This window comes from Morus notabilis, unplaced genomic scaffold, assembly GCF_000414095.1.
Source record: "Morus notabilis unplaced genomic scaffold, ASM41409v2 Scaffold595, whole genome shotgun sequence".
NCBI classification, from domain to species: Eukaryota; Viridiplantae; Streptophyta; class Magnoliopsida; order Rosales; family Moraceae; genus Morus; species Morus notabilis.
In genome coordinates, this window is record NW_010359270.1 from 16,090 (window position 1) to 27,446 (window position 11,357).

At 47.0% G+C, this 11,357-nt stretch overlaps 2 protein-coding genes across 2 annotated transcripts; one reads left to right on the forward strand and one right to left on the reverse strand.

The window, feature by feature from the left end:
* Window positions 1–3,726: 3,726 nt before the first annotated feature.
* LOC112090792 lies at window positions 3,727–4,344 on the reverse strand. The gene has a single exon (XM_024162908.1). The coding sequence runs from the start codon at window positions 4,342–4,344 to the stop codon at window positions 3,727–3,729; it is 618 nt and encodes a 205-aa protein (XP_024018676.1).
* A 5,696-nt stretch (window positions 4,345–10,040) lies between these two features.
* Window positions 10,041–10,937, forward strand: LOC112090793. Its single transcript, XM_024162909.1, has 2 exons — window positions 10,041–10,274; window positions 10,353–10,937. Exons 1-2 carry the CDS (start codon window positions 10,041–10,043, stop codon window positions 10,935–10,937), a joined length of 819 nt encoding a protein of 272 aa, XP_024018677.1.
* Window positions 10,938–11,357: the final 420 nt, after the last annotated feature.

Consider the following 11,357-nt stretch of genomic DNA (forward strand, 5'->3'; position numbering starts at 1 on the left):
TGCCTTTTATTTATGTAGAATTTACAAGTTGACTTTTCAGCCTGCAAGAAGAGAAAAATGAAACAGGACAAGTAAAAAACACTAAGTTTACCCTGTTAGGTCGACGTTTCTCGTAATTATTGGTAGTAGACCTTCAACTGGTTCGCGTTCCAAGTGTGCTTGATGTCCCGACCGTCGAGCTCTGCCAGCCGATACGACCCATTAGCCACGACCTCCTTTATCCTGTAAGGCCCTTCCCAGGTTGGGCCCAAGGCTCCGGAGTTTTTGGGTTTGGTGTTTGGGATTACTACCCGTAGAACCAGGTGTCCGACCCCAAAGCGCTTTTGCTTGACCTTTTTGTTGTAATACCTGGCAGTTCTTGCCTGGTAGGCGGCGAGCCTTAGGTGCGCATCTGTGCGCCTTTCTTCCAGGAGGTCAAGCTCCAAGGCTATCAGCTCGGCGTTCCTATCCTTTTCGTACCGAGTTACTCGGTTGGTCGGAATGGATACCTCGACCGGAAGGACTGCCTCGACCCCGTATGCCATCGAGAATGGGGTTTCCCCCGTAGTAGTCCTACTCGTTGTTCTGTAGGCCCACAGCACTTTCGGCAGCTCGTCTGCCCACTTCCCTTTATAGGTGTCGAGCCTTCTCTTAAGTGTTACCTTAATGATCTTGTTGACCGCCTCGACCTGCCCGTTAGACTGTGGGTATACAATAGAGGAGAAATTCTTATGGATTCCCAATAGTTCACAAAATTGGTTGGTGTTGTCGTTGTTGAACTGTCTCCCGTTATCCGACACTAGAGAATGCGGTACACCAAACCTGCAAACTATATTGTTCCATATGAAGTTCGTACATTTTTCCTCTGAGATAGTCGTCAATGGCTCGGCTTCCACCCACTTGGTAAAGTAGTCGACGGCCACAATAGCGAACTTATACCCCCCGGGGGTTTTGTGCAGGGGGCCAATAAGGTCAATCCCCCATTTAGCGAAAGGCCAGGGAGACACTATCGATGTAAGGTCCTCTGAGTGCAGTTGAGGGGTGAGGGCGTACCTTTGGCAGCTTTCACACCTCTTTGCATGCTCGGCTGCATCTTTCTTGAGATTTGGCCAATTGTATCCCTGCCGTAGTATTTTGTAGGCCAGGGACTGTCCCCCCGCGTGGTTCCCGCATACCCCATCGTGCACCTCCGAGAGCACTCTCTTTGCCTCTTCTCCGCCGAGGCACCTGAGTAGGGGCGTCGAGTACCCCCTTCGATAAAGAAGATTGTCATGCATTGTGTATCTCGCCGCTTGATACTTCATCTTTTTTGCCTGCTACCTGTCCTCGGGGAGTTCGCCGTCAACCAAGTACCTGATGATCGGGTCCGTCCAGCTTGGCTGGTAGTCCACTGGCACGACCTCAGGCCTTTTCTCCGTGGTCGGGGCTTTTAAGACTTCCACGGGTACTAAGTTCAAGAGCTTGGCATCTTTCGACGTCGCTAACCTGGCGAGAGTGTCAGCATTGCTATTCTCTGCTCTCGGCACTTGTTGTATATCATAGGCCATGAACTTCCCCAGTGCCTCTTTGACCTTCTTTAGATACGCGGCCATTTTCTCATCCCGGGTTTGGTACTGACCCTTTACTTGATTCACAATCAGCTGTGAATCACTGAAGATGTCTAAGCTCCCTACATTTAAGTGCTCCGTCAACCGGAGTCCGGCCAGCAGCGCCTCGTATTCGGCTTCGCTATTGGACGCGAGGAATTCAAACCTGATGGCCGAAGTGATCTTATGTCCCTCAGGTGTGTGTAATACCAATCATGCTCCACTGTCGTTGTCATTGGAGCTCCCGTCGACGTAGAGCTTCCATCAGGGTGGTGCATTAGCCTCATTGGCTCCATCCGGCAACCCCGCGAACTCTGCCACAAAGTCTGCCAAGGCTTGGCCCTTGATGGCAGTCCGCGGTTTGTAGTCAATATCAAATTGGCTGAGCTCTATGGACCATTTCAAGAGTCTACCGGAAGCGTCGGGCTTTTGTAGCACTTGTCTGAGTGGGTGGTTGGTCAAAACCTGAATGCTATGGGCCTGGAAGTAGTGGTGCAACTTCTTCGCTGTCACAACTAGTGCGAGGGCGAGCTTTTCCATCTGGGGATACATCGTCTCCGCGTCGAGGAGGCGCTTGCTAGTGTAATACACCGGCAATTGCACCTTCTTCTCTTCGCGGATCACCACCGAGCTAACGGCATGTTCCGAGACCGCCAGATACAGGCTCAACACCTCTCCGGTCACTGGTTTGGACAGCAGAGGCGGTTTCCCAAGGTGTTCCTTCAATTGTTGGAACGCCTGTTCGCACTCCTCCGTCCATTGGAATGGCTTGCTTTCCCTCAGGGTATCAAAGAATGACACGCACTTATCCGTAGATTTCGAGATAAACCTGTTAAGTGCAGTCACACAGCCTGTCAGCTTCTGGACCTCTTTGGGCTTCCTTGGCGATCTTGTATCTTTTCCAGATTGGCCTCAATTCCTTGATTGCTCACCATGAAACTCAAGAATTTCCCTGATGCGACGCCGAACGCACACTTACGGGGGTTTAGCTTCATTTTGTACGTTCTGAGGACGCTGAACATTCTCCTGAAGTCCTCCACATGGTCCTCGGTCTTCCTGCTCTTTACCAACATATCGTCCACGTATACCTCCATTGATTTTCCTATTTGTCCCGCGAACATCTTATTGACGAGGCGCTGGTAAGTCGCTCCTGCGTTTTTAAGACCGAATGACATTACTTTGTAATAGTAGAGACCTCTGTCAGTGACAAACGCCGTGTGTTCTTCGTCGCGGTCGAGCATTGGTATCTGGTTGTACCCAGAGTATGCGTCCATGAAGCTCAGTAATTCGTGTCCCGTCGTAGCGTCGACCAGCTGATCGATTCTGGGTAGTGGGAAGCTGTCCTTGTGACAGGCTTTGTTCAGGTCGTTGAAGTCGACGCATGTTCGCCACTCCCCGTTGGGTTTCTGCACCAGCACAGGATTTGACACCGATTCGGGGTATAAGATTTCTCGGATGAAGTTATTTCTAATCAGTTTGTTGACCTCTTCTCGTAAGGCCTCGTATCGCTCAGCATTCATAGGTCGACGCTTCTGCCTCTTAGGTGGACACTTATCGTCGATATTCAACCTATGACACATGATATCAGGGCTTATCCCTTCCATATCTTTGTGAGTCTAGGCGAACAAGTCGAGGCTGCCTCTGAGAAACTCGACCAGTCTTTCGCGGGCCTGCGCCCCCAGCTCCGAGCCCACCTTTAGTGTTCTCGTCGGCTCTCTTTCATCGATGGGGACCTCGATCAATTCTTCGACCGGTCCCGTTTCGATCTCTTCGCCTGGGAGCCTTGGATCTAAATCAAATCATTCCGCCCTAGTCTCCACCATCCTCAGTTCTCTCCGTACCTATGTCGGCTCGGCGTAGTGGTGGACCGTCTCTGAGTACGTAAGTCTCGAATCATACTGGTTTCCTCAGGCTCTTCCGTTCCTCAGGCTCATCCGATCCCGTTGGGAGTCGGGAACTTCATCATCTGGTGGTAGATGGATGTGACCCCCCTCAGGGCCCTCAACGTCAGGCGCCCTATGACCGCATTGTATTGGTCGCCTCCCTTCACCACCAGAAACTTTGACATGACAGTCGAGGTGTGTGGTCGGTCTCCAATGGTCATGGGCAGCTCTATCGCCCCTTTTGGGATGGCACTGTCCCTTGTGAAGCCGTACAAAGGCTATGCGTTGTTTTGCAGCCTTGCGCGGGAGATCCCCATCTTGTCGAGGCAGTTGGAGTACAAGATGTCCACTGAGTTGCCATTGTCGACCAGGATGTGGCAAAACGTGTGGTTACCGATCATGGCCTCGACGACTAAAGCGTCACTCTGGGGGAAATGTACCCCACTCGCGTCGGCCTCCGAGAAAGTGATCTCGGCCTCCTCGTATCGCGCTGCCTTGGCCTCGCGTCCGGAGACGTTCATGATCCTCCGGCTGAACTTTTCCTTTGCCTCTCGCGCGTACTCCTTCTGCGCGCGGCGAGAGGTGCCGCTGAGGTATGGTCCCCCAAAGATCATTCTTATAACACCGACGGGTTCGGGCGGATTGTCGTGACTCTGCTCTTCCCGTCGGTTGTTGTTGTTCTGACGGTCGGCTCGGTACTCGCTGAGCCTCCCTTCTCGGATCAATCTCTCGACCTCGTCCCTCAGGTCATAGCACTCGGCCGTAGTGTGCCCACTCTCACCGTGAAACCGACAGTACTTGTTTTGGTTTCTCCGTGTTGGGTCGGACTTCAGCGGCGGTGGTCGACGCAGGACCTGGAGGTGACTGATCTTGTGATAGACGTCTTCGATCCCCATAGTCAAGGGGGTATAGGCGTCGTACCTTTGCGGCTTCGGTCGCTTGTTGTCCCTTTGGCTCGTTGAGCCGTTGCCACCCCTGTTGCTTGGAGCCGAATTGTACCTCTGCTCGGCTTGCACCTGAGGGTGACCTCGGCGCTTCTAACCGTTGTTTTGGTTGCTCGCCTGCCCTACCTCTTCCATGGCAGAGGTTACTGCCTTGCTTTTCAAGGCCTTTTTTGCCTCCTCAGCGTTGATGAATCCTTGTGCCCTCGCTAGGAATTCCTGGTAGGTATGGGGTGGTCTCCGGTCGAGGTCTGTGCTGTAGGGGATATCCTTTTTCATGCTCGACAGCGCCCCCATCAAGGCCAGCTCGTCGGAGATTCCCTTGGTGGCGGCAACCTGTTCCCCAAACCGGGCTATCTAGTCTTTCAGGGACTCATTAGGCCCCTGGTACACCCTTGAGAGGTTTTGTTTAGGTGGGATGTATTTTTTGACACTTATGTACTGAGTTAAGAAGGCGTTCTTCAAATCATCCCAACTGGTAATGGAGTTCAGTTTCAAGGATTTGAACCATCTCCTGGCGGAATCAGAAAGGTGATTCCTGAATGCCCGACACATGACCTCCTCAGGGTATCCATGCAGGACCATATGTCCTGTGTACACCTCCAAGTGGTCGTCCGGATCACTCCTCCCGTCATATAGTGGAATGGGGAGTGATTTATACTTATTTGGTAGCGGCACCCGGATAATATTTTCTGTGAACTGGTGGTCGTGGGATGTGTACATTTTAGCGTCGACGTTGACCGCCTCGGCTACCTTTCCCACAACTTGCTCGAAGTTATTTAATTGACTCCCAATCTGCTTTTCAAGCCTGGCCATCTTCTCGGCCAGGACCTTGTTCTCTGCTACGAGCTCTTCCTCTCTCGCCAGCTGCACGGCTTTCCCACGTCGAGCGTCGAGCCTTGTCCTAAGGTCTCCGTCGCGCACTGCCGAGGATTCCACGGGGACAACGTTCCCCCTATTTGCGTCCTGTTGCGGTCGAGGGGGCGCACCCCTGTTATTCACAGCTTGCGCCGCAGCCTTCTCCCGCGCTCTCCTCCTTGCCGCCCGTTATCTGCTCCCCACAGATCTGTTCGACTTGGTCGGGCGAGGATTGTTGGCTCTACTATCACCGACCTCCTCGGCGTCACCGCGTTGGTCACCAATCTCTTGGTTCCCCACTGCGGCGTTCAACGGGTTCATCGGCGCGTCCTCTAACGGTGGCATTGAGTTCTGCCTTTGGTCCCGCCCAACAAGGGCCGTAGCCATCCTCTCTACGGCTTTGGCGAGCGTTTCGACCTGCTTTTGAAGCTGGTCAATATGGTCTGGGGATTCACAGCGGCCGGTTGGAGTGGGGGATTCACAGCGTTCGGTGGGAGTGGATTCGTTGAAGTCCCTGCGGCGTTGGGATTTTGGCTAGCCTGGCTCCTCTGGTTGGCCGTCATCATGCGAGCATTCCTGGGAGGCATAGTCGCTGTTTCTTTTTTGTTAAAAACTTGATTAGATTTTTGGGTTTTGGGCCCTCCTTCTAGCGCCAATTGTTGACGGTGTTTTTTCGACAACTCGTGATTATCTCTCCAAAGACACTCCCAGTAACACTCACGGTTTAATTAAGGATTAAAGCTGAAAAATAATGCAAAGGAGACAGTGATTTTATAGTGGTTCGGCAAGAACTCTTTACCTAATCCACTTGTGGATACACTAATATCTGGGATTATAAGCTCTCTAGGAGTAATGAAATAGTGCGTAACCCTTTTATGGGTTTTCTTGGCTCTATTTATAGGACTTTACATGTGATTATCCCTTTTCCGTTCCCAAGGAGGAAGCCATCTTCCGTCCCTCAATTTATGTGCGGGTAGGGGAGTTTTCATGATGACAACCTCAGGAAATGCGGCTGATCCCTCTCATCTGCCGCCTGATTTCCCGACTCCTGCAGTAGCAGTTGGATCAGTACTTCCTTCCCCGAGTTGACAAGACCGTTGATGGATTTGACTGGCAGCGCTGCCTCGACGCAATGGCCTTTAGAAGTCGAGTCATTGCGCTCGACGCCTCTCGCCACATATGATCTCTCGACGTAAAGGGTACCTTAGCTACAGCTGTTCCCTTGACGCCAGCGACCGATTCTCAACGGGGAGTCCTCGGCGCCTGTTGTCCGAGAGAGTGGTCGATGTCTCGACCATGGTGTAACATATATATATATATATATATATATATATGAATATTCTCAGTAGATAATAATAGAGCTAGGACGAATCTATTTATACAGGTGTGTGTATAGATATGTGTATACACATAATATAAGGAATTCCTTTTACTAGCAAAAAAATAGACTGTAATTCTTTTGTTTACAAGGCAAATAAACCTAGCCAACCAAGTAACATTTCTAATCCAGAATTGTTTTATTTAGTCAAATAATGAATTGCTCAGAAGATTCGAACTTTCCACGCCCAACAACAAAATACGATATTTAGCAATAAGCAGAGAGAAAGAAAAGAAGCGAGACGACGAATTAATACATACAATTGTTGTGTGTTTGGAGGGCCTTGAATCTTCACCCCTTCGACTCTAATCGCTGTTTTTGATTTCTGATTTTCTCTACTAAACGTTTGTTCTCAGTCCTGCTTTTTAAGTTTTTATTATCATACATACCACTAGGAACTTTCCATGTATATATGAAGTATGTGTAACCGTTGTTATAGATTTATAATATAATATAATAAATTAAAGGACCGTTTAGTTCGCTGATTTCAAGTTTTAATTTGAGTTGAGATGTGACTTTATGTGAGACCTTTTTATTGTAACAAACAAGTTAGATGTGACTGTTTCTGAGAGCTTTTTACTATAGCAAAATTCGAATTCTAAGCATTCTTTTTATTGATTCAAATTGAGACATTGAGTTAAAAAGTGATTTTATGTGACAAAAAACACTCTAATAAAAAAGTCTGAATTTGAATTTCTGTGAGATAAAATAATGTAACAAAATGTTTTAAGTGGTGATTCGAGTTGCGAAAAGAATTACTCCTAAAGTCCTTAGGAAGAAATAGAATAGCAACTAGCAATGCAATAGCAAAGAAAGAGACGATGTGCAATGCAATAGCAAAGAAAGAGATGTCATTTTCTTTTTTATCATTGAATCGTGTGAATGGTTGCGATAGTGTGACCGTCCAAAGAAAAAAGAAAAGAAGAAAAATAGAGAGATATCTTATTCTTCCATTGTTCTGTTTATAGACCCTAATCCATACTGGAAATATCCTCTTACTGAACCATTTATCTAAAACACTTGTGTTCTTCTCCACCATCTGATTTGACCCACTCTTCCCATCTTCAAGTTTTTCTGCTTTTTTACTTAGCCTCTTTTACTCAGATCTTTCTGTAACACACTGAAGAATTAATTGAGATTAATTAAGGTAATTGAGATTATTAGTGTGCCTAATCTGGATTATTAATTGCGTATTAATTAATAAATATTTTTGACACGTGTGAGTTTAAATAGTTTCAAGGTATTTAAATTATTCTCAGTAATTTATTTTAATCCAGAAGTGTGTATGGGCGCATTTCTGGACTGCTCTTTTAAAATATTAACACTTGTCCATTTTCTTTTTCTTTTTCTTTTTCTTTTTCTTTTCTTCATTTCCCTTTCTCTTTCCTTTCCCGTGCACCTCTCTCTCCCTCTCTCTCTCACTCTCTCGTGCTCTCTCACACACACACACACACTCTCTCTCTTCATCTCTCTCATTTTTGTCCCAAATCAAACGGATCTTGAACCAAGAAAGGATTTAAAGGAGTTTTCAACGTCAAGGGAAGGATTCGAGGTAAGATTACTGAAAGAACCTTTCTTGAATCTCAAGTTTTTGAATTTCAAAACTTATTTTTGGTTCAAACCGGATTTTGATGGTTTTTGAGTAAAACTAGAGTAGAAATTAGAGATCTTGGGTTATTTTGACTTGTTTTAGGACCTAGAACCCAGATCTAGTGGTTTCCCTTTGAAATATTTCGATTTGGGACTGGATTTGCAGGTTTTTAGATTGATTTTCCCGAGCTTCTCTCGCGCAGCTGATTCCACCGGTCGACCAATCCGGTCGACCGGATCACATGGAAACTGGTCGACCTATGCGGTCGACCGGATTGCAGGCTGACCGGTCGACCGGTAATGTCGCACTGTTCTGTCACCGGTCGACCGGTTGACACGGGTTTGACCTTGTTTGGCCTGAAAATGCTGTTTTGACCCCTATTTTTGGGGAGAACCCAAATTAACTTCATTTGGGGACTTGAGATAGATGGATTAGCATTGTTAATCCTTGTTTTGAGATCGAAAACCCTTGCAATGATAATTTGAAACATGAAAATGGATTAGGGCACACTAAGGAAATCTTGGTTGGAAATTGAGATTTGGATTGCTTAAGGAATGAGAATTAATCCTAAAGTGTTGTCTTGCATCAGTGATCGCTGAGGATTCAGACTGAAGGGGCTTGAGGAAGCGGAAGCCGGAAAGGGCAACGCTAGTCCCAGGTTTGATAGTGCGATGTAGGATTTCTATCCCTTTTCCTTGTGAGCCTGTTTTCAAAAAGGATTTTGGCCTTGAAAATGTTTTAAAGAAAGGGATTGGTTTGTGAAAGAAAATGTTTTGAAAACTATGGCTTGTTTAGTCATGGAACCTCATGGCTTGTCCAGTCATGGGGCCCGCGGCTTGAGTAGTTCGTGGGGTCGTATTAACGATTTTAAAATGTTAATGAATGATTTCTTAATAAAGAGATCTTGTGAACTGGTAATATAGTTTATTGCTGTAAGCCTAGATAGGATACGGAGAGTGCATCCTCGGAGGCAGAACCTGATACTTGGTCTGGGTAGATGAGGCATTTGGTTAGGTAAGTAATTTGTACCAATTACTTGCTGAAGCCTATAATACGGTTATTTTCAGTTATATTTTCTTTGAGAAAAAGGATGTGAGGTTCCGGCTGTTCTGTCGGGACTGAATGTCTTATTTTATTTACTTATTCATTTATGTATTTCCTCACACACTTATTATTCATTTATTTATAACGTTTATTTCAAATCATATCCTACTGGGCCTTTCCCTCACGTTTTATATTTCAAATATATTAAACCCCTCCCAGGAGATTCTAGAAGCGGTGTACAGTAGCTGGATATTTGCTACAGAGCGGCTGAGTTATGCTGCTGTTGGAATCAAGTGAGGAGTGTGGTCATCCTCTGGAATACAATGTAAGGAATTGAGAATTCTGTAAACTTATGTAATATTTGGATTAACTAGACTGTGGTCGATGTCTGTTGTAATGATTATTTACATGAGCATGTATGTACGATACTGTATGTCCTGTGGGGTGGAGCCCTGTGTGTCAGAGGCTCCAAGATTCTGTAGCAATTTATTTATATTTTAATGCAGTTGAGTGGGGATCGTCTGGGAATCCGCTTTATTAATTCCTAATCGAGCTCCACGTCACCCACCCTGCTTGGGGGGGGGGGGCGTGACAAGAGTGGTATCAGAGCCCTAGGTTAAGAAACCCCAGGATTGTGCATACATGTGTGACATCTGTTATCCACTGAACAGTCTAGTTTTATTTCAGTTAAAGGAAATGGCGCCTCACCGTAGGCCCGCTAATCAACCGACACAATAGAATTAGGGATTCCTGGATGCCATGTATGCTGCCTTTCAAGGCATGGCCACAAGAGCTCAAAATGAGCGGCCGGTTGAGGATAGGAAGCAAGGTTACTTCCAGAAATTTAGGCGTGTGCCTATCCCCTCGTTTAATAGTGAGGGAGGACCCCAAGAAGCAGAGTTCTGGTTAGACTTCATAGTCAAGCATTTGAGTATTATGGGAGTTCCAGATGAATACTGGGTGGAATTTGCAGTATACAAGATGGAAGGCTTAGCGAATACTTGGTGGAAACAGGTCAAGAGAAGAATAGATGTTGCAGGACTGACCTGGGAGCAATTTGAGACACTGTTCAATGAATAATATTTCCCTCAGAGTTATAGGGATGAAAAAACGCTGGAATTCATGTCTCTACTGCAAGGTGACATGTCTGTAAGGGAGTATGAGGTCAAGTTTAATGACCTATCCCGGTTTGCGCCATCTTTGGTGGAATCTGAACACCTTAGATGTCTTAAGTTTGAGAAGGGTCTCAAGAATTTTGTGAGGATGTCATTGGTGGCTCTAAGGATTCAGAATTTCCAGGATTTGGTAGCTGCTGCTACAAGGGTGGAACATGATAACTTGGCCTATCACCAAAGCAAAGAGGCAACTGGTCGGGTCTCTGTCTCTGGTAGACCTTCTGTTTCAGGTGGGCCACAACGGAGTGGTAGAAGAAACCGCAACCAGGGACAGATGGTTGGGAAAATAACAAGCGGTGGCAGTAGTTCGTCCGGAAGTGACAGAAATGCTCCATACGGGCCCAGGTGTCACCATTGTAGGCAGGTGGGTCATATTAGCAGGAATTGTCATAATCGACCGCCGGCTCAACAAGCCCAAAGTGACGCTTCCTACAGTCAAGAAGGCCACCACAATTTATGCCACCATATCAACCACAACAGATGCCATACCCTCCTGTGCTGACTTACCAACCACTTCCGTATACACAATTTCGGCCTCAAGCGCCGAGACCGGTGCAACCGCCTCCACCACAACAGTATAGGCCTCCGACCCAACGGCCTAATGTTGGTGACAGAGGGAAAGGGAAAGTACAGGGACAAGCTTATGCCCTGGCAGGAGGTAGTTTGGGAGCTCAGACCAGCAACGCGGTGGTTGAGGGTATGATTCTAATATCTCATTCTTTTGCTCACATGTTGTTTGACACAGGTGCCACACACTCGTTTATATCATGTTCTTTTGTTCGGGCTTTGAAACTGAAACCTGAGAATTTAGAAGTCCCGATGACTTTGAACTCTCCACTGGGATGTGTGGAGGTAATGAGTGTGTGTAGATTGTGTGAAATCACGATTGGGAGTGAGCGAATGAGAGCTGACTTGATTATCC